This window comes from Callionymus lyra, chromosome 5 (genome assembly GCF_982586985.1).
Source record: "Callionymus lyra chromosome 5, fCalLyr1.hap1.1, whole genome shotgun sequence".
Taxonomy (NCBI): Eukaryota; Metazoa; Chordata; class Actinopteri; order Syngnathiformes; family Callionymidae; genus Callionymus; species Callionymus lyra.
In genome coordinates, this window is record NC_141822.1 from 31,698,481 (window position 1) to 31,723,572 (window position 25,092).

Below are 25,092 nucleotides of genomic sequence, written 5' to 3' on the forward strand. Positions count from 1 at the left end.
TAAAAATAAACTGCTATCAAACACTTCAGAGGACGAAATGAGCACGTGCTGCATCTAGTCACATTGTCCGACTCGTGCTGGGCGAAGTGACAGAGGGAAGACGGAAACACTGAGTTTTTGTTGTCGACCAGCGAGGCAGAAGTCGAAGAAAGAGCTTGTAAGTCTAGCATATGAAGTTGAGACATCATACGACCAAACAAGGATCAGATGTTTATAGTTCTATAAGCTCTTTCAACCTTTTGCCAACTACAGACTTGTCAACTCCTGATCAGATACCAAAAACCACAAATGTTTTACTTGTGGAGCATCCTGGGCAGTAATAAAAAGCAGCGTATACATAAAGGATCTTAGGAAAATGTTGTTTTACAAGTTGCTCTAGCAAAGTTGAACAAGAAAATGTTGGGCAAAATGGATCATAGAAGCTAAAAAGGTTAAATGAACAGGCATAACTACTCACAATGGTATTTCCAGACCACGTTGCACTTTAATGTAAATGTTTCTTTGACATGTCAGATGCTCACAAAGGTCATCAGAATTATTATCTTAATCACCTTATATAATCATTAGTGTCAACATTATCATTATTATTATACTGTTTTGGCTGTCTTTATCAGGAAGTTTTGCCCCATTTCTAGCGAATGAAGACACAATAGAAACTTTAAAGCCTTGAATCCTTGTAGATTATTTGGACCCTTACAAGATGCAATAGCCTAATCTCCAATATGACGCCAAGTCTATCAGAGACGGATTAAACCTCCCATCATGCAGCAGGAGTGTAGAGATCGAGCTTCGCCAGTGACAAATATTTTACCTGATCCTTCTCTGGTTTATCAGAAAAGTCGCACAGGCTGTTGGAGGTGAGGGTGCGATGGGCGGTGGTTGGGCTGCCTGCAGACAGGTACGACAACTTTAGTTGAAAGCTTAAACGTTGCGTTGACTGAGTGAAGAATAGAATACTAAGAAAAGCAAAGCAGCAGGCAAGTGGATGAAGAAGAGCGCTATATAAGGCAGCTAAATGTGGCAAGGCTTAAGCTTTTCGTTTCAAGCCAGATGGTCGTTCATACAGGATGCAAAGAGCAGAGGATACTCGGCAGTCTTAGTTTTGCCGATTACTAACGCCAGCACAAAACTGCATGGCTAACCGTTGGTGAACGAGACTTAACTTTGGAACCCTGATCACTTTGGAACGCTCGACTGACTCATCAACTGTGTGCTTGACACAATTTACAACCCTGAAACTACTACCAACGCAATTACACAATGTTGTATAATTTGTATTCAATAATTTCACAAGTTTTTAAGAATTCAAATGCATTGATAAATAAATTGGTGATCAAGTGTAGAAAAATATACAATTATTTGTAACATGAGTTTACCTTGTTTTACTTGTGATATTTTTTTTCCCTCCAGACAAAATTATTTTTTCTAAATGGAGAATTCTTACACCGTTTCAAGAGGTTATTCTCACGAATTTCTAGTTTCGAAGTTTTCTGAGTTAGAGGAATGTTGAAAGATACTAAATGATGAAATTAACAATGAAGATTTAAAACTGAGCCTAATGTGGCATTTTGTTTCGATTGAGGGAACGATGTGCCCCTTTTATCTGAGAATCATCTTCATATTCAATTGTATTTTTCAAACCAATAATTCTTCGATTCTTTCACAAAGCTCTAATTTCATGATAGTAGTCACGTTTTGCTGCCTGAACACATGGAAATCATGAGCTAAAATTCAGTGACCTCACTTACAGAGGTATCCCATGCTGGAGCTCCTTGTGACTTCACATGGCTCCTCTGAGTCTTGAGGGTTTAAACAAGGCACTGGGTGCTCGAGGGGGCTGCGAGCTAGCAGAACCCAAAAAGACCCAGAGCAGTGAAAAAAAAGGTTGGAAAGGAGAGAAGGCAAAGATTAAGACAAGATGTGAGATGTAAGGAAAAAGATCAGAAGATTGAAGTTAAGGCTCATTTACCGTTCTCCTGATTGGTAAAGAGCCGACTTGCACTGGACACACTCTTTCCGATGTCAGCGAGAGATCGCAGGTTGGACTTCTTGGTCTGGTGACGATGCTTCCGGAGCAGTGTGTACATGACCTTCTCCTTCACTTCTGGCTTGAGCTGGCCGCTATCGATCTGGCTGTCGGTGATCGTCTCTGCTCAACAGACCCCATTAAGTTATGAAGCATGGTCAGCCATTTTGCCAATTGTTGCATTGACTTACCGACAATCTGCGGAAGCGTGGAGGCTTCCAGGTCCAGCATGATCGTGCCCTTTTCAATGCACTTCTTAAGTTCCATTAAACTATGCAGGGACAATGTGGCCACATGAGGTTTACTCCAACGCTCGCCTCCTTTTTCAACCTTCTCCTCAAACTTTATCCATCTAGAACATAGAAAAAAAAAAGAAAAAAAAAAGACCTTTTTTACTTAATTCATGATTGCATTTTGTAGTACGAGGCAAAATCTTGAACTTGACAAAAGGGATAGAATAAAGGGCCAAGATCAATAGGTATGCACAACAGGTGATGCGTTGGTTGATAACACAAAAAAAAAAGGAAATTAAATGTAAATATATTTGGGGCTCAAACAAAAAAAAAAAAGAAGCCATAAACAAGACAAATTTTGGGAGAGCAAACAAAACAGAATCGCAATATGCGATGCAAGTTCAGATCCAAATATTGTGACACCTTTGAAGGGGGCAGTTGGCTTGAAGGTCTTAGTAAACAATGTTACCAGGGAATACATTTTCAAACAGCTCACTTCTATTTATCATATACTCCTACATACTGTGTCCATCATATCTTGAGCTGGAGCTTTTCCTTTAACTGGTTTCTAAGCTGCATCAGCAGCAAAATAGAAGACGTCTGGCTCTTAACAAATCAAAGGTGAGCAACGTTTCTGTGAACTCATAACCAAACCTTTAACCTTTCAGGTAAATGTCAGATGGTGAAATTCCTAAAGGTCCAGTGCGAAGGCTTTCAAAGAAATGTACAAAACAAAGCAAAGGCGACAAGAAGGGTTCTTGTTTCTTTACCAAACAGTACGACTGTGTTTGGGTCGGTCACAGTTCACCGGAACGTAACCAGAATGTAAGTAAAAATATTGGCTTTTGGAGCATTACATGTCTTCTACAAGGTTCAGACCCCACATGGTTTCATCTGGAAAACAAGACCTGGTGGTTTTATCAAGGATAAGCTCAGCGTTCAAGCCAATGCAACGGACAAGATTTTTTTTTTTTTTTAATAATTGTTCCTCGGATGTCACTGCCACAAAGGAGGCATTCTGCTCCAAGCTGAGGATGGGGTTTCCTCTGGGGATAGAGTGTCCTGCTGGCTTAGGTCCACACGGCTGGTTTGTTTTGATGAACGCGTCTTTTCATTGACGCAGGAAAGGAATTCCTCTGCCACCATGACCAAAAGTCAAACTTTTGGAAAGACGAAGCTTGTGTGCAATCAAGTCAAACGCATATCATCTTCTCTGAAAGCTCATACTAAAGCGTGAATGAGAACATTTGTCTAAGGTTTAGCTGATATAAACCAAATAAGGCAGAGCAATTCATTTTATATACGACAGTCAAAACTAAAATGTAATGCATGACAATGGACAGAGTGAGTGAAGCCATTTGGAGGCTTATTGTATACAGAATCACCTTCAAAGCTGAATTAAATGCCACACTCAATGGTAAGGTAGTGAAGGAAAATTGCAGTTTTGTAACAACTTTACACTTTCAATACCATTTGACACTGCCAAAAATGTTAGAGCGTACCCAAATCCTATCCAATAAAGCCATAAAATTATGACCACTAGCTCAACAATTAAAGGAAACTGATATAATCTAGTGGCCATGACGATCAAGTTTGGGTTCGAGGGGAATAAAACAGACATCTGCCAATGTTACAAGGCTTTAGTTGGTTACAAATATGTTTTTTTATATTTGAACAAATATAATCATCTGAACATGATTCAACTGGATTTATTTTAAAATGCTTTTGCTAGTTAATTACATTTGTTCAAGTTGAATTTTGGGAGGGAGTAAGCAAAAAACCTTGTTTATCTTCCACCAATTGTACATCAATTTTATATAGTCACAATGTTTAGTTATGCAGATTACTAACAAATAAAATATTTAAGGATAAAAGAAATTATCCATGTAGCGCAAGGAAAAGCATTTACAGCTAGAGAACAGGGTCAACCACATTAATTTTCTGCAAAGTGTATTCAGTCAATCAGGAATGAAGTAAAACCAGAGAGGCAACATGGTTACCACTTTGTATATTAGCAGTGTGTTCTTGTACAAAACAACATTTGTTTATTAGCATTTCAAAAGTTATGAATGCACCACTTAAGGCTATCAACTTAACCAGTAGCAAGAGATTTATGACGATTAATAAACATCCGTCTGTTATCTTATCTGTCCATTTTTTCTTTTTGTAGAGCTATAATGGAAAGTTTTGTGGATCACTAACACACAGATATGTCTGATTTTCTTTGAAATTATTTGAGGATTAATTAGAAACTTCACATTTGCCAAGAGTTAGGAAACGGCAGAGTCAGACTTTTTCTTTTTTAGCTTCAGTACCGCAATGTTGTACTGACGTCATACTGGCTCAAAGAACATTGCGCATAGATATCCTCGGGGAAGGAAAAAAATAAAAATTGCGAAACTAGTCGGCAACATCCCCTACAAACTGAGCTTTGCTGCAGAGATGCAAGATCCAACCTAAATAACTATTCACCGTTTTCTACTTTGTCATGCTGTGACGCCTCTTGTTTGATTAAAACAGAGGAAGCGAAACTACAGTCAAATGACCTTAAGAGCAGCTGCTTTATATAGATCCAATCCTTATTGCAACAGCGAGTCCTGTTCAGGCCATGTGAGTTTCTGCCGTTTCCTGGTCTCAGAAACAGGTACAATAGATCTCAGTGATAAGGCCTGGCTGGGAGTTCCCTGGAGAACGGCCCATTTCCCAACACGATGAATTGACTGGTTTTAAATTAGGAATACGTCATTTTAGGATCATCAAGAATTAGATACAATAAGGAAATTAATAGTTGTCACCTTTAAATTATCATGACATGTGCCTCGACTCAAGGACACCTTGAACTACCATAAACAAAATGACCAGAAGGGAGGCGTAGCTCTAATATTTATAGAGTGAGTGAATGCGTCACTCTAAACCCCAGAATTTGTTATATTTCCGTTGGATTAAGTTTAAAGCAAAGAAGTTGAAATTGACCACAGTAGGGCATTGTTTATGTTATGCATTAGGTGCAGTGCATTATGAGGGTACGAGTGGGATTGTTTTCACTTCCAGATTATTAAAAACATAAATTTAATTTGCAGACTGACCTGGCCGTCTCCTTCCACTCCATCTCCTGTCCGTCCACAGCCAGAAGCTCGTCCAGCTCGGTGAAGAGCTGTGGTGGTGGGGGACCATCATCTTCCTCTCCCAAGATAAACCGGATCCTTTCAGCTGGAGAAACTGCACAAATAAAGTACATTTTAGGCTCTAGTCAACCTTATGATTGACACCAATCATGTCATATAAATGACACCATTCATTTATCATCTTGAGAAACCCTCTTCATTTTTCATCCCTGCATGTGGTTAACTTCTTGCAGTCGTTTTAAGTAGGACTTAAACTACCAAATAATTATTCATTAAAATTGATTAATTTAAGATCGTAACATTTAACTTGTGTAAAGTCATCACAGTGTCTGAAATACAAGAATTTACTCTTTTTTTTTAAAAATATATATTTAAAGGGCAATTATTGTGTTTTAGTCTCTTAAATTGATCTTGGACCTCCATTGTACTCCTCAGTATGTGTCCATTTGCACAAAACCATAGAAAAGGCTCTATACCTCCAAGGGACGAAAAACACTTAATTAACCGTTGCATAAAAAAAACGAATAAAAAAAACATTTGAAAGTAGATGCCAAACATGACAAATAATATATAAATTTCATCGAGAGAAACTCAAGTTTGTCGGAAGACTTGTTGCTTGTTTGAATTCTTCCCAATCTCTTTCTGCAAATTGTTTTTGGGGAAATTATCTTGGAACATGTCAGAGTGACCAGTTCGTATCAACCAGTTAAAGTTTATCTTGTTAAAAAAAACTTCACTGTTGCCATGCGGCATGATGAAACACTGATTTCCAACCACTCTTGGTGACTACATGACCAAAGTTCAACATATCACACTATTGTCGTTATAAAAATGTCAATATTTTCACATTAATGTTGCACAAAGCAAGATGAGATGGCAGTTCTCTTTTCAATTTATCAACACCCTTGAATTCAAAACCAAAAATTATCCTCGTCCAATCACTAGGCTACTTTGACATCGCAAAGAAACAAATGAAAACACTTCAGCTTTGTTTCCTTATTTAACAAGTGACCCGGCATTGGATCCTTACAAATTATCCACTTCACAAATCTGTACAACAGAGCACAGATATTCAGAGAACATTATACAACAATTAGAAGAAGCAATAATTGAATTGCATATGATGGATTAACTTGCCATTAGGACACCTTATTTACACTTCCAGGGAAGTACATGTTATCTATTTTGGTGTCGTTGATGCATTAGCTGAGGTAACAGTACAGGTTCCCTCAAAGACGTCACCAGGATTCTATCCTGTTAATCCTGGCTATGCAACCATGATCCCAAACTAGGACTCCTGCTTCATAAATAGTCCACCTGCTTGACTAAAGCACAAATAATATCCTGAACTTTACCTTGAGGTGAAGGAACAGTGACAATAATCCCTAAGTCACCCAAAACAGAGACAGGGCGGGCGACGCGCAGCTTTATGTATATTGTCCTTTCAAGCATCTTGACTTTTAACGCTGACTGGCACCATGAGCCTCTTCTGCAAAGTGTTGTCATCAATGAAAACCAGACATTTGTTGTGGTTGCACACAACTTTAGTGTCTGCCTCTAGTTAGAATCAACAGGATTAAGGAGATAGAGGCGGCGGGCAAAACAACGAATACTGTACATTAAACAAACAGAGGGTCACACATGCGTCGTCTCAACCAGTTTTTCGAGTTAAGACTTTAAAGCCTTGATGGTACTATACACTTCAACATTTTGTGTGATACATAGAACTTAATCTGAGCACTTATTTGTGTCACACACTTTATCACCATGACCCAAGTCCTTGTTACACCACTCATCAGTGTGTTTACAGTGAACACGCGAGAATAGCAAGAGTCTTTTATCTGATAGAATTAGTTGGACTGTGACCCTCAACACAGACCACACAGAGTTTGGTGTGGACCAGAAGATGAGCAACAAATAAAGTTCTGTCTTGGTAAAATGACAACTCATTTAAATGTGGATTGACATTATAAGCCATTTTGGAATTTGGTAGATAAAGTCACTGTATGCTCATTAAGAATTAGCATTTTAGAATATAATCATTTTGCAGTTAACTTTTGTGGGTTGAGATTGTTGTGATGTGGTGGTTCAAAGAAACTTCTGTTTGTTTAGCTTTAGCAGGAAGATTGGGGCATGATGTTAAACTGAGTGTTGCTAAAAATGAAAGTATTTGGCAAGTTGTTAGTGGGATGTGAAACCATTGTGGTTGGCAACAGAAAACAAGTACATTGAGCTGCAATGCATTACTGTAGCAACAGCAAGCACAAATATTGTTTGCACCGTTTCTGGATTTCCTCTGGTATAATTGTCTGATTAAGCTGTTGGAATCTAGTCAAGAATATGTTCATGCACGATGTAAACACTTTGCAACCAGCTCACATATAGAATTTCACATACATTTTATGTGTAAATTGCATTTTATATACTAGAGTAAAATATGGTTGAAAATATTATCTTATCTAAAATACATGTGTACACCTGTGATAAAATGTATAGTAGGGCTACACAATTGATCAAATTTTAATAATGCTCATTTAAAATGCGTCTTTGCTGCAAACTAATCAAGCACTGGTTCAACCAGTAGACACAAACCACCTCATACTTCAAAATGCATGAAAATGTGCCAAATTCCAGAAGAATAAATGAAAGAAGCAAACTTGATATATAATTTGTAATAAATGATTTGTTTGATATTCATTTATTTATGGTGTTCTGGGGAATTACCATTAGCTAGATAGTGGCAGCGAGCCAAATCTAGTGTTAAGTGTTACTAACATCAGCCTTGCTTTGGTTTCTAGTGTGGATCTTTAGTTTAAAAAAATCCCCAAAACAAATCCACTACGTTTCTGTCGAACAAACATTTTTTCTTCACTGTAATCATTTCACCAGGGAAAGGCAAATATGAAAACATCGCAAAGGTAATGAAAGGAAAAAAACTCTTCCTCCTCACTTAGGAGATTCATTTCTCGACAGCGGAAAAATGTTTATCCTGAAAGTGGCTCTGGGCCCATAATTCTGCCCTTTCAGTCAACCTCAGAGTTTAGAGCCCAGACCTTCTGCACAGATTTAGAGAGAAAGTCATTCTTGTCATTTGTGCAACCCCTTTCAGACCTGGACCTTACATTACCACGGCCCGTCATTTTAGGAGGGTGTGTTCGTGTGAACCGCTGTATGATTGGGTGCAACTTGTACTGACACATTATTTTGTCCCCCCACAATCATCCTGCTTTCTAGTGACTTTTAACAGAATTACATAATTTCTTACCCAAACTTTAGCTAAAAGTGAGCTACAGTTTCCAATGTGTGCTCAAGAGTGTTGGAACATCAGGAGACGATAAAAAAGGTGCCGTAACAATGTTTACCTTCCCCCTGTGACCCAGCGAGAAACAATGACTCGTGCACTAATCACAGGCACACGAGGCCATTGACAAGAGATTAATGTGCTCACAACGACGGATGACAAAGCAGAGCTGCAGGTTAACACCTGAGCACGAGGCGCGACAAAGGCGGATTACGGCACCAAGTGTGGGATTAGTCAAGTGGTCGTCTGCGGAAGAGACAGACTGTTGTGAGAAGGCAAGGTGTGCTAGTCTGTCTGCCATTGGGATGGAATCTGACAAGTGTGTCATTCAAACAGGAGGATTCTATAGGCTCCTGTCATTTCACAGTTGAACAAAATGTTTCCTTTATGAAGTGAAAATATGTTTTCACAAAATCTATTCCCTGGCCTTTTTTTTTAGTTCCATCATCTGCTTGGAGACCAGGAAGGTTTCATTGGAGATTCCCCAATTTCCCTTTCCTGAAGTTCCTGGAAAACTCACTTGGAGCACCAAAGAATGAGGAAACAAGAAAAAAAAGTTTTGCTCCCCAATAACAATAGTACGGCTTCATGTTTGCCCTCCGTTGCTCCTGTGTAGCTGCAGAGATTTGGGTTTAGCTAACAAACCAAACCAGGTAACTCTTATGTGCATGTCACAAATAACATTTTTCCATGGTACGCAACTGTCTCACGACCACTGCAGATGTAAATAACATAGTTTTAGATTCCATTTTTGTAGCAGTGGCCTTGTACAATAGTTTTATAATACAGAATTCTAGTTTGGATTAGGGGTGGTCAAATTGAATTTAACCTCCAAGCCAATTCTCAAAACCACCTCACCTCCAATTACTAATCTAAAGATTCTGATTAATGCACAGATAACAAGCTTGTTACTTCACTTCCAGAGTCTTTAAAACTTAAATTAGATATTAGGGCAGTGACCACAATGATTTTATAAAGTTCACATCCACAGACATAAAAGTTAGGAATATTTGCTAGATTTTTGGAAACGTCATATGTATAGATTAATCGCTTCATGTTTTAATGTAAAATCATTTGTCCTCATACCTGGGTGATCTACAGACTTGGGAGACCTTTCCTGTGTATTTTCCCACTCTGATACTTTAATAGTAATGTTGCTTGGAGGTAAAGACTAAATACACTGGTATAATCCACTGCACATGTTAAAGTAGGTGGATTCCCACATTGTTAATTATACACTTGGCAAACCAAAAGAGTGATTCTCTTTGAAAATCATCTACTAGAAGAATTTGTGAAAGTCTTGAACCTTCGGCAATCCTGCAAATTATCTACTCTTGGGGTGGAAATGACCTATATCTTAATGCTTGTGGATGAATAATTCCTAGTCAGGAAATCAATCTCAGGATTATTGACCTTAGTAAGCTTCGATATGAAACAACATCTGGGGCATTTCTTAAGTTGATGGAGAGATTAAAGGGATCGACAGTGATCCTAATATGTTTTCTTATGTGCACTTCATCACACTGTAAAGCATTCCATCATCAAACTTCATATTCATTGCTCTTCACATCACCAACTCACTCAGAGGCTTGAGCACATTGGTGGAGGAGTCGTCTGCGTTGTCGCCGTCAGATTTGTACCCTTCTGTACTGTGCTCCGTTCGTTCCCGCTTCTCCTTGTGGCTGGACTTGCGTCTGTGGCGTCTTCTCCGCTGATAACTCTTGGGCACGTGGACTCCAATGTACACCGTGTGATGGCCTGTGTGAGGGGAAGCAGAAACCATGTTGAATCAACTACGATAGTACAGAACTTCAACTTGTGACGTCTGATGCTAACAATATTTGAGTTTTGGCCTGACACAAAACAAGGCACTAGAGTTTTTAAATTTGAGTCTTCAATGAAGACGACCGGTTTAAAGGGACCAAAGAAACAAGATCCAGTGTTACCAACAGATTAAAAAAAAAAAACTTCTCCGAACAGAGGTTTAAAGAAAAACAAAAAAAAAAGTTCTTATTCAGATAAAAACTGTAGAATCGACCAACTGCTCATCTTCCTGTTCCCATTAGCTTGGTGAAACTAAAAGAAATAAATTAAAAATAAAATAAAATAAAATCACTGTGACAGTGAGTGCATACCTGCAGAAAAGGAGCCCATACCCAATTACTCTAAAAACTACCCCGGTCACCATTTGACCTCATTCATGCCGATGTAGAGTTGCCTCTAGAGTTTTTTTTTTTATTTATGTCACATTACACAGGTTTGCTCATAGTCATGTCAAGTCTCTTATTGTTAATCAGTTTATAGTGGCCATATAATGTGGTCCATTAGGATATCCAAATGCTCACAGACTAGCTAGCTAGGTAGTTCATAACTAGTGATGAAAGGCCAGGCACCCCCTCCTGCATCTTCAATGCGGAGGCAACAGCATTCCCAACAGGTCATAAGTTTAACTGACAATATGAACATAGCCAGTCACACTTTGGTATTCTAGTAAATGTGAGTGACAAGAAGCACTTTGACAACACTGCTTCATTGTAACATTATCATCAAGGCTTCAGTCTCTTCCGCTCAAACAGGAAATGTGACATCTCGTCTCCAGGAAGTCATAAAAATAAATTCAAATCAACTCATCTTTGCTTTAACTAAATCGCCCAATAATTACAAGAGAACAACTAGCCACAATCTGAGGCACCACAAGACGCCACAAAGCTTTTTTAAACACTGGGATTTTCTCTGATCTCATTCAAGTGTCTGTGTGTAAAACATGTGAATCTCTGATAATCCACGTGGGCGTCTTTGGTTGAATTCCTGTTGTAGTCGCCTGGATTAGAGTCCCATCATCCTGTACGGCTCATAATGCCATCTTTGTCTCCGGTTTTTGTGACCACGTGTAAAGAGAACAATAGATGAGGTTCGCCACTGATTTAATCATTTTCTCACCTTCCACTTCCTCTTCGTCACAGATGTGCTTGACGAAAGCGGCTCCTCGGTCCAGAACGGCCTCGTCCTCCATCCTGGGAAGAAACCACATCACATTATTAAACTTGTGTGGGACTTGTGCTCGAACATTCGATCCTCAACATGAGGGCACAGGTTGATAGTAAAAAAGCACTACTTCAGTGTGTGAAGTGTATTCAAAAATATTTAATATTTATCGTTCTGATTTTATACTGTATAAATCCTATCCTCACTCTTATACTAATGAATACTTAAAACCAAACAAAATGTCAAGAAAATAACAAAATGAGATTAATGGTTATAATTATTGCCTTAAATTAACTTTGAAAAATTGGTACAATTTTAAGCATGTGACAAATTAAAAAAAAAAAAAAAAGGTCCTATACTTTTCTCCATAAGTCTCCATCTCAGAAATTCCAAAGAGTTTCTGATTTATTACTTACTGTTACAATATACCTTTAGATTCTTCTAATTGAACACCTCATCGGGGAGATAAAACCCTCCACTGGCTTCTTTCAATTTACAAACACAAAGATAAATCAAGCCATTCCATTATTTAACATTTATGAATCTTTAATCAATCGACCATTTAATGTAAATTAGGCTGCATTTATTTTTGGTGTACATCATCTATGCAAGTACAGGGTCGGACATGTCGCAGGAATGTTGCTTTTCCAGTGTGAAATTGCAGTCTAATCCGGGACAAGGAGAGAAACCGGGGACACAAATCCTACTGGCGCAGCAGATTCAAGAAACAGGAAGACAGATGGTTGTGCTTAAAGATCTCAAAGAATGATGCATAACATTGTTACAGCATGTACAACAAAGATTTAAGGACATAGCAGCTAGTAGTGTCAAGCTTGAAGAAAGCAAATTGGGGTCATCTGCAGAGATAAGAACATTTTTTTTGTGTATGTCTGCACACGACTTAAATTAAGTGGTATAACAAGAGAATTATACCCTTTTTTTTATTATTATTATTATTATTTTGAGTAGATTGCCAAATGTTCGCAGCAGTCAGAAATCTAACATTAAATATTACCTTAAATGTAACAATGTAAAGGTTTTCTTGGAAACTGAAATCTGAAGGCTATCTTGCAGACAAATAGCACAGCACCAAGAGACTGTAAAGGATATGATGAGTGCAGCCAAACTGCAGAGTAAACAAATTCAGGAAGGATGTGACTTCCGATTGCCCTCAACAAGCATCTGGATTCCCCAGAGGACCTGGAATCTCCCTAGTGGAAGGTGTTTATACATATTCTGTAGTGTCTCAAATCTCTATCACAGAGCAGCACAAAGTGCGTCCCGGGGTCCATATGTGGGTGTGTGAGTGCAGAGGGGAAACTATGAAGCAAACTCACAATTTTATATTTGTAATTGACATGTGTCCATCGAAATAAATGGAAAACTTTTTTTTTTCTTTCTTTTTACAACATTTTACTTTGAAAGTAGATGTTTATCATATTTAAAAGTTTTTTTCATCATGCTTCCTTCACAGTTTATAGTATACAGTATAGCATTGTTAAATACATATAAATTGGAAGTTTTGGGCAAAACACCAAAGTGAACACCAAAACATGCAGATCCCTTTGAATTACATCCCCTTTGGTGATTAGAGGGGTGACATGTGACATTTGAGTTGCAGCAAGAGTGAAAGAGAAGGTTTTCAAGAGTTGACAATACTGGAGGAGAAAGGACAAGATAAGAAATCGGTATATATGACCAACGGCTCATGTGCAGAAGTTTCGAGATGAAGAATCTGACTTTGTTTTGAGGCATCAACCAAAAAGCTTTGATTGTACAGTGTAGCTACACATACTCAACTACCTCAAAGGAAGGCCAGTTTTATAGCTTCAAGCTAGATAATATAACAAGTGTTTTCTAATCATTTACCACATTGACAATGTTTGGAGTGTAGTTCTGATTAATTTAATGTTATCTACATTTAAATAAAAAAAATCCCTATATATATATAAAACGATCTTTATTTTATTAAATCCATTATAATATACACACATTTAAGTATCGGCCAGGAACTGGTATCCAAGTGTATGCATTGGTATTGAATATTATTAATTAATAGTCAGACACATCTTCATATGCCTTTGTAAAAGCACAAAAGGTGAAACGGTTAAGAAATGCACAAGCTACAGTCACGCCTTAGGTCATGCTTCTACGCATTGAATTTCAGCTAATTTGATCAGGCTTTCACGTGGGAAACAAAGTTTGTTCAATTAGCTTCTGAAGTTCAACTTCATATAGTGAAACGGGCTGGTCTTGAGAAACAAACTGAGGGCTTGACTCTATGGCAGTCGGCACAATAACGGCTGCAGATAAGATCTACCGACGCGAGTGTCTGAGCAGGAACTCTTATTTCACATTACTAAATTCCTTCCTGTGTTCGAGCAGAGCAATAAATCACAAGAAGCCGGAGAACACTCGCTCAACTCTGCAGCGCTGACCTCACAGGGCCGGAGGAAAGCTGCTGGTGCGTGAGGAGCCAGGATCAGCTGCACGGAATCAGGGATCATCCCCTTTTCTTAAACAGTGACGTCGGCAGACCCACCAGTGTATTCATGAATAGGAGGGTAAGGACGCCTGCAACTCCAGGTCCGTTTGCCACCATCGTCAACTCTAATGTTCTCAGAAAATACATTTTGTAGGAATAAAGACACTGGAGTGGTGCCTTTAAAATAGATTAGCTTAGACCAGTACAGGTGATGGGAGCCAAAGAGTCAAGTTGAGAATCATTCACTAATAGAGGGAAGATACAGAGCAGCTATGAAATTTGTGTTAATCCAGTTCAGACCACCCTTCATATCAAATGTAGCAAGTTGTAACATCAACACTTGACAATGTAATGCCATGTTTTTCACTTCAATCCACAGTAGAAAATCTGCATCATTCCGAACCCACTAGCTGGCATTCAACAACAATTGCTTTGATTCCAGAGGAAACTACTTAATAACCATTGAGACATATATTCAAACGTGTCTTCAGCATGTTGTTTGTGCTTCAGCTTACACGCTGAAACTAAACAACTCAGCTGCAAAAGCAGGTTTAACGTTAACATCCAATAGTAGACGTAGTTAAACAAACCTCACAAAACTAGATCCAACAGTCCTCAGCTGGCCTGTTAGCAACACCATGTTGCGATTGCGGCTTGTGTAAAAGGTTGAATGGTGTCATCAAAAATGTAAAGTTTAAAGTATTACACTAGCAATTTTCCTTAAAGAGAGTTTTAAACCAGCTCAACAACATTTCCTGATTCATCCAAATCTATTTCAAGTCACATTGGATGACTAAATTCACTATTGCAGGCTCGATATTCCCCTCCAGAGTGGTCTCTACAGCAAGGAACTATACGTCGCAAACTTCAGTTATTATTTGAAAAGTCAGCGCAAATGGAGAATGTCACGGTAAGATGCATTTGACAGATGACAACAGAGACAGACAAAGTAAATGAGACAAGGCCAACAACTTTCTAATAACCTAGCCAACAGTGTAAAGAAACACTGCAGTGTGTCACCTTAAAATGTGCCAAATAAGTCGACTCTTCTGGTGATGCATCACTAAACAAGAGTCCCACGAGTATCCAACACGTGAAGTACTAAAAACACCTGGTGTAGTGTTGTGGTAAATTTCGCAAGAGCTTTTCAACTTGTCAATCCAGGAAACTCCAGCAACAAAAGAGCAAACACATTTGTCAAAGCTCCACTCAGCAGAGGAGGAAGACGGAAACTGACTACAGAGCGAGGAATCTACATTTGGTTTAAAAAGAAAAAACATTGACTCACATGCGAGTCCATAATTCTTGACACACAGTATCAGGAAATGAAGAGATGAAGGAGTCATTTTTCAAAAAACTTAATTAAAAAAAAAAAAAGCCATCTCAAATTATAAGGAAACAGATTAAACTTAAAGGGCAAATAATGTATTGATTTGAGTGCATCTTAAATAGATCTTGGACTTCTATTATATTCATCAGTCGGTGTCCGTTTGTACAAAACTCTTTTATTTAAAGGACTGAAAAACTCATTCAACCCGGATGTCTCCACCTCCAAGGGACTTGTTGTATAAACAAAGCGGGCATGATTAGAGTTGACTGGAGGAGGAGTGAAGCTCCTTATAACTTCATATCAAACTGTACTCTTATAACCTCTTGTTTGCCAAGATTTATTTATAAAGTAAGTATTGTAATGAAAAGGAACTTTGAGGGGAAGACTTTAACATTTGAAAAACAAATGAATGAATCGTTTATTTCGGGCATGACCGTCTGGTTCACATTTTTTCATTTCATCATAGTTCACATATTCCATGCATGTCCTGAAAGGGAGAAGCTTGAAGCTGATCTGGTCCCACCCCTCATTCGAAATGTGAATAAGTCAAGAGTCATGTGTGAGAGAATAGGTTCTCCAATGCAATACATATTTAAATTCAAAAAAATAAAACTGAGCAAAAGTTGAGAAAATGCTGACAATAGGAATTTCAAAATGAAAAGAAAAGTCTTTACAATGTTATACATCCTTTGATCTACTTTATAAAAGCCCAAATTAGTCTGTCATAAGATACATAAATAATACTACATTCATCAATGAACAAAAGTTTATATCCTTCCAGACTGTTGCTCCTAAGCTTTGGAACGATCTTCCTCTCTCTCTGTGTTTGATGATCTACGGACTCCTTCAAGAAACATCTTAAGACATTTTTATTTGTTAAAGCATTTACTTGATTTTCTGGAACTCCTGTTGCGTTCTCAGTTTTATCTTGACCTTTAAAGTATATCTTTTATTGAATATTGTTTTGATTGTTTAAGTGCTTTGAGACCCTGGTCTGGAAAAGCGCTATATAAATAAAATTAACTTAATAACTTATATTAATATCAATTTATTGCAATACTTTGTTGGCAAGAAGTTATTTTTTTAAGAAGGCTATATGAATGTATACATTTGTGTATAATCCATTTTGAGCCTCGTGTGTGTGTGTGGAGTTGGTTTCTGTTTAGAGTGAAACCTAGGGTTCTTCACTCAGGCTGCTGCCCCCGTGATCACTCCTTGGACCAAAGGACGCAAATGAAAGGAAGGTTTCATGAATATTTGCAAGTTTGTGCATCATTATTCACTTTAAGCATGAATGTTATTCTACGGACAGGACGTCCTTGGCCTCAAAGAGAAAAGCTCAAACTATTTCGAAGTTTAAACTTTACGACACGAAAACAGCACTTTTGATGTTGGGATCTGGTTCTAACGTGAGGGGGAAGCACGGCTGATCACTTTCAGGTGCGAGACTTGTTGATCTCCGCGAAAGAATTCGTTCCGTTGCGCAACTCGGACGTACACGCTGTGGATGCAACGTGGACTTCTAGATCAACTTTTTCCGTGCGTTTATTCCAGCGAACTTCAGGCTGACCTGGCGCGCGCACACGCCGCGGGCTCAAACACACAAATAGCTCCTGCTAATAGAACCTGACAGGTACTTAGAAGCTAGATTAGCACAACCTGAGGACGGTTTATCTAGTCAGGAGTGCTAGTTAAACACACGAGAGGAAACAGAAGGAAGTGGAAGGGAAGTTGAAAAGATAACACGAGGCCATTTCCAGCGGTGGAATAAAGAACACACGTGTTTATCGTCGGTGTTTCGGTTTGATGGCGGAAGGATAATTCTGCCGGGACAGTCACTGAAAAACTTACTTGTTCTTGTCGGAACTCATTTTTTTTCTTCGAGACGCTCTTCGTGGAAGTTGAAGTGGTTTCAGGTTCTGTGAAAGACACGCGCTGTCCTCATGTCGTGCTCCTCAGGGCTGGGGTTCGGGTCCAGGTATCATCCGCGGCGCTGACAGCGTGTCGGGGACTCTGGACGCGGCATGGGGCTGTTCCACATTTAAAGTCTCCTCCCGCGTGACGCCTCCCACGGGGAGGAGGAGGAGAGACGAGTGGGTGTCGGAGCCTCTCCTTTGTCGTTTATTGACACCTTTTACACCTATTAGAGACATTAACACGTTTGGAACATGAAACTAAAAGACGCAAAATGGTGCACGTTGTTGTTGTCGAGTCTTGGTCACGTGACCGCCGAAGACGTCGCTCAAGTTGAACCGAAAGGATGTTTGTGAACGAAATATATCATCGTTAGTGTCAGGAATAAGTAAACATCCCGAGTAAGAAGTACTCAGGCGTCACGCAAAAGTACTTAAAGATTCAAGAAACATTCAGTGAATGTTCCTTTTAACCAGATATATATTTCCACTAATACAGATAAGAGTATAAATGTTTTCAATAGTTGTATTCAATTAGAAACAACTTTACATTAATATACAACCTGCCCTGTGTTTTTGTGGACCTTGACACGTGCAAGGGTCATTTGACAAGAAATAATTCTTCAATTTTGTCATTTATTATTATTATAAGAATCCATATAAATGTTGTATCTAAACTGTGATCTGGTATCATTTTCAAATGATATAAATTAACAATTGCTATTTCTCTTTATTTCTCTCTGTTCTTGTTTAGGAAAAAATGCTGTATTTGCTGTGCCTATGGGGAAAAAACTATTTCAATAAAGTTTTACCTTACCTTACCTTACCTTACCTTAATCGCAAGATTTTGAAAAATATAGAAACCTTTTTATATTTTACCAACTTATTAATTGTTGTTAAAGTTGAATCGAGTGCAAGTCTACCATATTTCCCTCCTTCCATATTTATCTATTCTTCACTACACAGATATTTGCTGTCTTGTTAAAGAATGTGCCCAGCCATGTACATAACTTTATTGACATGCAGGCTTCAACAAAAAAATAATAAAAGGTGCTTCTGGTGGATGACGTCACTGATGTTTTGAAAAGGCTATAGCAGCACGTCACGTTGTGCAGAAGAACAGAGGATGTGCATTGCAATGAAGAGGAGGAACTGACAGCCGAGCTTCATGAAGAGGCTCTGCAGTGAGTAGGCGACACAGAGGAGGTTATGAGGAATCAGGAGAATTTCATAAAGCTGCTGCTGAATTGCACTGTTTTGACATATTGTGTTTTAAATGTTGACCCAAAGTTAACATAAATAAAAGGAATTAAATGTCATTAAATATTTTCTTTTGTGAAATTGACATTCTGTGCGGATTAAAACATCAAAACAAACACTAGTTTCAATATCACAACAAAAACACAGACCTAGTCTGACATTGACATCCTGAGGATGTGATCTTCTCAGGCAGGAGGCCAGACGCGGCCCTTGGGCCATACATCACTCATGTCTGATCTTTTGAAAAAGCCATCATGTGTTTTCTGACATGAAAACATGTTGATCACATGACCTGCTTGATATTTTAGTGTTCAAAGAAGTACTACAATTTAGATACTTCCAGCTATGAAAACTCTAACTTTTAAAATCCTTTCTATGTGGAGATTGTACATTGTCTCATGATTTCCCTCCATGCACTTTGGTCACAAGATTTATTAAGAATAGAAATAAAGTGTTTCTAATTAAATATATAACATTAGTGGTAACTAGAAAAGTAGAGTTTCTAAATAATTTACAATATACCTCAGCATTTTTTTTTTTAAATGTGATTTTCTTTGTTATAATTTTCAATTAAAAACGTTTTTTGCCAAATGTGTTTTTCCTCCATCATTCTGAAATAAAACTAAATCCGAATATTGGACAGGAATTGTAATTATCCCTGGCAGTATAATTAAATATGACTCATCATTTTGCGTATGACGCATCGATGGACCATCGAGTATCATTGACCTTTTTCAGATGACTTAAGTCTAAAGAAACAACTGAACATTAGTAGAACTTAACTAAACTCAAACTTCATTCAGAAAGATATTTAATGTACATGGACAAAATCTCACAATTTTCATAAACATATAGGTAAATTCAATGTAAAACTATTTATTTATCTGATAAACATTAAAAAGAAATTATCATTCAAATGATAAAAGAAAAGATGAACTTGCGACATCTTGTGGTTTATAATAAAAAACCTGTCACTTAATAAAACAAAATAATTACATGTGAACAGGTAAATAAATAAGACATTTTTAAGATCTTGATCACTTGCAGGTTAAAAATCTCCAGTGGCTCTTTACAACGTGGTGAGGAATTCTTTCACCTGAAAAGAAAAAAACAACAATAAGTGTCTGCTAGTTTATGGTCTGAATATCAATATAAGAAAAAAAAGTCTAAAGTATGTGTGTGTGTCAGAGGATGACGTCTGTCTTCTTGCTCAGGTTGTGAACACCAGAGTTTGTGTCGACACCTTTGCAAACCGGTCCGGGGCCGCAGCCTGTTGTTACCGTCAATAAGAAACTGCTACATCGGCACTTTTTGCGCTTCATTTCCATCTGTGGCTGACAAACGGTTTTGAGGGCGGGCTTCACTTTACTACCTTACCTCGTTGAATTAAAAATCTTTAAATTACGACCAGAAACAAGAACTATATTTCACTCTAAAATCACATTAGATAACTAGATAGACTTACAGGGGGCGCAGACCTCAGTCAAGCAGCTCAGTTTTGACTGGCTGATGGTGTTCTCTAAATTAAAGTCTGATGAGACACGCACGCAAAAACAAATGAAAACTTTCTTAAAGGGTCATTACAGTAACTACATTCTCTGCTCACCTTCTCCAGCATGTTGTCACTTTTAGTTTTGTTGCCTTTGAACTCCTCGTTGACATCGAGCGTCAGGACCGGCACGTTGTCCAGGTACTCAAAGTCCATCCTGTTGAGGAAGAAACAGTCAAATTATTCAGGTGCAGCAAATCTTTTGAACTCAGTTTTGGTCGTTTCCTAAAAGAGACGCCTCACTTCACTTTGTTTTGGTAGGACACTAATGAGGCGGACGCTCGTAGCATGTTTGTCAAAAGACAGAGTCTCTTGAACGCCTCGGGCTGATTCAAGGGTGTTCTCACATCTAGGATCCGTTTTACCAACATTTCACAACATGAGGCCTTTTTTCTTCTAACCTTTCCAGTGTTGGTTTGAAAATAAAGCGTCCCAAACGTCTCAAGTGTCCAGACCAAACAGAAAATGATGCAACAAACTTTCAACAAAGAACTTGTGACTCACTCAATTTCTGTGTGGACCAGAACTGAGCCTCAGTGTGCTTTCATAGGCAACTAACTGAAACACACAACTTGGATTTGAGTTATCAACTAATGTTTGAGGGGACTCCCATATAATTATTAACATATTATTTTGCTTGTATTTAATGTTGCTCATGTTAAACTTGGGTCTGAGTGACTCATGTCTTTAAATTAACTCACTTTAAGTTTCTCACTCTGCCATTACTTTAGGCCAAACTACATCCTTGTTGGGAACTAAAGAGTGTGAGCTCACTAACTTCATGCTCTTGTGCTGCAGCCAGCTCTCGTGCTTAAAGTGCAGCTTCTCCAGATACTCCAGTGGGATCTCCTGCTCCTCCTCCCGGCCTCTCAGGTGCAGACGCTCCAGACATCTCTGCCCACAGAAGAAAGCATTAACAGGGGGAGCTAATAAAATAACAAAGAGGGATGAATGGGGGGAAGTGCGGGAAAAGGACGGGGGGGGGGGAGGGCGTGGTCACCTCAGGTGGCGCTCTCAGATAGATGATACCGTCCAGCTGGATGTGCTCGCCAAACTGGCTGTGCAGCCAGCTGTGCCAGTCCTGGTAGATGGACCACTCTGTATCGTTCAGACACTCACTCTCGTAAAGATTGCTGGCGAAGATGTAGCTGAAAGAACCAGAGCCAGAGTTACAATGAAAAAATAAACTAAACCTAAAAGACCTACAAGTCCGGAGTTCATACTCTTTAAAAGTTCATTTGAAGAATAATAGATATGTTATATGTTAATAAAGTAGTTTAAAACTATTTACTTTAGAAACTTTGTTGTGCAAGTATTTTAATTGTGGCTGGAATTTCAATTTGTACAATTGTTTCTTCACACCTTTTAAAAGAAAAATACCTTTTTAATTACCTCAATACAAGGGAAATATAACATCCTTAACCAAGTAAATAATATTTTCATTTAAGAAATGTGTATTTTTAAGTAATTAATTGTCTTGATTTGTTAAATTAAATGGTGTTTGTTTTAATGTAATATATACATTTTAGGACATCATTTTGATTAAAAAAATACTTTATGGAATACTTTGACTAAAAAGAAAATAAATGTGAAAATATATATATATTTTTTTAAACTTTATCGTTGTTTATTTCCATGTTAATTTCTGTAATATGGAACCTCATATGAATTAACTAAATGTTTCGGAAACAGTTAATTCTTTTAAATGAAAATATTTAATTGCAATATTAATTTGAATAGAAAACAAACAAATGAAAGAGTTTTGCCAAAAAGTTTCTGATTAAAAATGTAAAAAAAAACTTGGTGTTGTACCGGTCGCTGTAGATGGACCTCTCGAAGAACTGGACCGGGTCCTCAGCATCTCGCAGCTTCTCGTTGGCGGATCTGATCTGAGCGCGGACGCGGCTGATGCAGGCGTAGCTCTGGAAGGTGTAAGCCCAGCGCTCCGGCTTCTCATACATCATCTGCAACACGTTCCCTCCGCTCTTCTGAGACGTGGTCAACTCCTGCCACAGAGATTTAGTTTTAAACTTACTCGAATACATCTTTGTAACTCAATGTTTTGTTTCTTCTTTAAAATATTAATTTGCCGTTTTGCATTCTTTATTTATTTTAGTAATTTGACTTGAAGTACTTGTTTGACTTGTATTTTATTTGTTATCATGAAATTAAATGTAAGCAATCTGTATTCATTTCCTGCATTTTTAATAAGCAAACATGCAAGCTTTTGATGAAAAAACATTGCATTTTGAAATCGAACAATTTATTTCTAAACGTTCATTTAAACGGTCACAACATCTTTTAAATAAATAATTTCGATGTTTAACTTATATTTTGATTATTAAATATTAATCTCTGTGAAGCAACCCAGAGATCGGCAGCTTCATATTTCTCAGGTACTATCCTATGACAGAGAAGGCAACACTTGTGTGGATCTTCACACCAGCTGTTCATCGGGTTGGTCCTGCTGGACTATAGACTGACGAGAGGATGGGTGGACAGCTGCAGTCTAAAAACAGACGGGTTCTGGTGCAGTTTGGGAGCAGCCGCTGACACTGGGATGTTCAGATCGAGCTAACTTATCTTTAGTACAACACTGCAAAAAACTGACCAAACACAATCTAGAGCTCATGTCTTCTTGTTTAGATTTTTGTGACAGTTTATTTTGGTGTCTAAGCAAGAAGCAGCCGTCTCGCCTGCAGTTAATACAAAACTCTGCAGCGAGAATTCTGACCCGCCCTTGTAGAAGAACTCACATTTCCCTGATCCTTAAAACTCTTCACTGGCTGCCAGTTTCTTTCAGGATCAACCTTAAAATTCTGGTTCTTACTTTCAGAGCTATTCATGGTCAGACTCCTTCTTACATCAGTGATCTGATCCAGCCTTACACCCCAGCTCGGGCTCTGAGGTCTGTGGATCAGAATCTACTGATGGTTCCTCGCACACGGTTCAGGACCAGAGAAGAGAAATCCTTCCAGGCTGTTGCTCCTAAGCTTTGGAACGATCTTCCTCTCTCTCTGTGTTTGACAGATCTAAGTTCTACCTATTTCAAGAAACATCTTAAGACATTCTTATCTGTGCAGGCTTTTCCTTGATTTTCTGGGACTCCTGTGTTGTTCTCAGTATTATCTTGATCTTTTAAAGTATATATTTTATTGAATATTGTTTTGATTGTTTAAGCGCTTTGTGACCCTGGTCTGGAAAAGCGCAATATAAATACAAATTACTTACTTACTTATTTGTGCAGGCTTTTCCTTAATTTTCTGGGACTCCTGTGTTTGTCTTATGTGTCTCGGCATTTTAAAGCATGTATTTTAACTGTGTATTTGTTAAAGCGCTTTACAAATAACCTTTACTCACTTTCTTTACTTACTTACTAACTTGACACATTTCCGTAACGAGCTGACACACCCTTTGAATATGACAATCTACGATAATCAATAAACTAAAAGTTTATTCAGTCAAATGATGTTTAACGTTTCACCATATTTATTATTTAAGTAATAGTTTTCCTTTACAGTAAATTCTTAAAGTATTTTGAATTCTTTCACGATCCCAACTTTTAAAGTATTTAATCAAATAAAAAACTAAATTTACATATTTGAAATAGCCACCATTTCAAATTGTATACCTATTTTCTGCCATTAAATTACTTCTTCGATTGATTAGCCCTTAAACTTTTAGTTAAACATTTATAAATAATCAAAAAACAATTTTAATCGTTGTTTTTTTACAGGAGATTATAGCATTCCTACATTTTAAATATCATTTTGTCTTGTCCAATTGTCTGAGAGATTCGACGGATGACTTCTCTGTCAGTAGTTCAAGTAAAAGTTACCTCGAAGTCTTCTCCTTTTGTTTGGATGTTACACCACCTGGCGATCGGCTCCGGAACTACATCCCAGTCCCCGTTCTCGAGCTCCAGCAGGCGGACAAACGTAGATTTACCCGCCGCTGCACACAAAGAGCCAGAGTAGCTCCGTTAGCGCCAAACACAGTAAACAAGAGCACTATTATTAATATGTATTAAAGCTGTTTGAACAAATGAAGCTTCAGTTAAGTAAGATTTTATTATTATTATAATAATTGGTGCAGCTAATAGCTAATCGTTATGTTTCCTGTGATTCCTTTTCAGCAGACACCTGGTTACAGGCGTGATATTAGCTATAAATACAATGGAAATAATGTTATTTTTGACATTTGTTTTGTGCTCACCAATGTTGCCCTCGATTGAAACCCTCTTGATTCTCCGTCTCTCCATGGAGTCGTTCATGTCCACAGGGCAGCTTCGCTTTTGCATTATCGACATTTTCCGCAAATAATAATAAAATGTGTGGTTGTTAAAAAATGTACAAGATGCTGATGTCCGTCTGTCGTTTGGCGCTAAATTTGATAGAAAGGGCGGTTGTGTTATTGGAGACGTATCCGCCCATGAGGTACGGTGGCCACGGAGGACCAGCACGCATGAGCAAGAACGCAAATATATTTATTGTATATGTGGATAAAGTTAAATAAAAAATTAACCAGAAAATAACATTTGCTTGTCCCTCAAAATAAATTAAAAATGGAAAGTATAAGCAAAAATTGCGGGTTTTTTCCCCCCACCTTTGAGAATACTATCTTCATATAACCTTTAATAATGAAGTATATATTATTAAATTGATTTAAAAGGTAGAGCTTAGACATGTTATCGACACATCATTGCAGAATGAAACATTTACTTTTCAATCTAAATACTTAAAATATAATGTTATCTATAAAGATAAATAGATCAACTTTATTTATTAAGTATTTTTCTGTGGCATAACAACATAAAACCCTTTTTCACAGTAGTAGACTGAAACCTATCCAGTCAACTTTGACTGAACACTAGGTTCTTATTTAG

At 37.9% G+C, this 25,092-nt stretch overlaps 2 protein-coding genes across 5 annotated transcripts in view; both read right to left on the minus strand.

Moving 5' to 3' along the window:
- Nucleotides 1-17,512, minus strand: part of LOC148080333 (electrogenic sodium bicarbonate cotransporter 1-like) — a 32,487-nt gene extending 14,975 nt beyond the window's left edge. For 3 of the 4 annotated variants that reach the window (XM_087791965.1, XM_087791966.1, XM_087791967.1), the window contains exons 1-8: nt 17,337-17,512; nt 11,626-11,699; nt 10,267-10,443; nt 5,346-5,478; nt 2,218-2,378; nt 1,970-2,149; nt 1,749-1,844; nt 812-888 (exon numbers count right to left, since the gene is read on the minus strand). In XM_087791965.1, the coding sequence (XP_087648091.1) occupies nt 812-888; nt 1,749-1,844; nt 1,970-2,149; nt 2,218-2,378; nt 5,346-5,478; nt 10,267-10,443; nt 11,626-11,699; nt 17,337-17,356 (918 nt within the window). In that variant the 5' untranslated portion in view covers nt 17,357-17,512. The remainder of the gene's footprint in view (nt 1-811; nt 889-1,748; nt 1,845-1,969; nt 2,150-2,217; nt 2,379-5,345; nt 5,479-10,266; nt 10,444-11,625; nt 11,700-17,336) is intronic. The other variant, XM_087791968.1, reaches the window with a different exon arrangement.
- Nucleotides 17,513-19,514: 2,002 nt separating this feature from the next.
- Nucleotides 19,515-24,581, minus strand: dck (deoxycytidine kinase). Its single transcript, XM_087792658.1, has 7 exons — nt 24,423-24,581; nt 24,046-24,161; nt 22,020-22,213; nt 21,208-21,355; nt 20,986-21,101; nt 20,265-20,364; nt 19,515-19,754 (listed from the first exon to the last, which is right to left on the minus strand). Exons 1-7 carry the CDS (start codon nt 24,514-24,516, stop codon nt 19,728-19,730), a joined length of 795 nt encoding a protein of 264 aa, XP_087648784.1. The 5' UTR covers nt 24,517-24,581; the 3' UTR covers nt 19,515-19,727.
- Between the last annotated feature and the right edge of the window lie 511 nt (nt 24,582-25,092).

Excerpts from the sequence above, each read along its gene's own strand:
- dck (XM_087792658.1), bottom strand. The coding sequence starts at position 24,516 with ATGTCGATAATGCAAAAGCGAAGCTGCCCTGTGGACATGAACGACTCC. Across the intron at positions 21,356-22,019 it reads AGGTCCATCTACAGCGACCG|CTACATCTTCGCCAGCAATC; the intron begins GTACAACACCAA and ends TGGTTCTTTCAG. Across the intron at positions 21,102-21,207 it reads ATCTGAGAGCGCCACCTGAG|AGATGTCTGGAGCGTCTGCA; the intron begins GTGACCACGCCC and ends TTCTGTGGGCAG.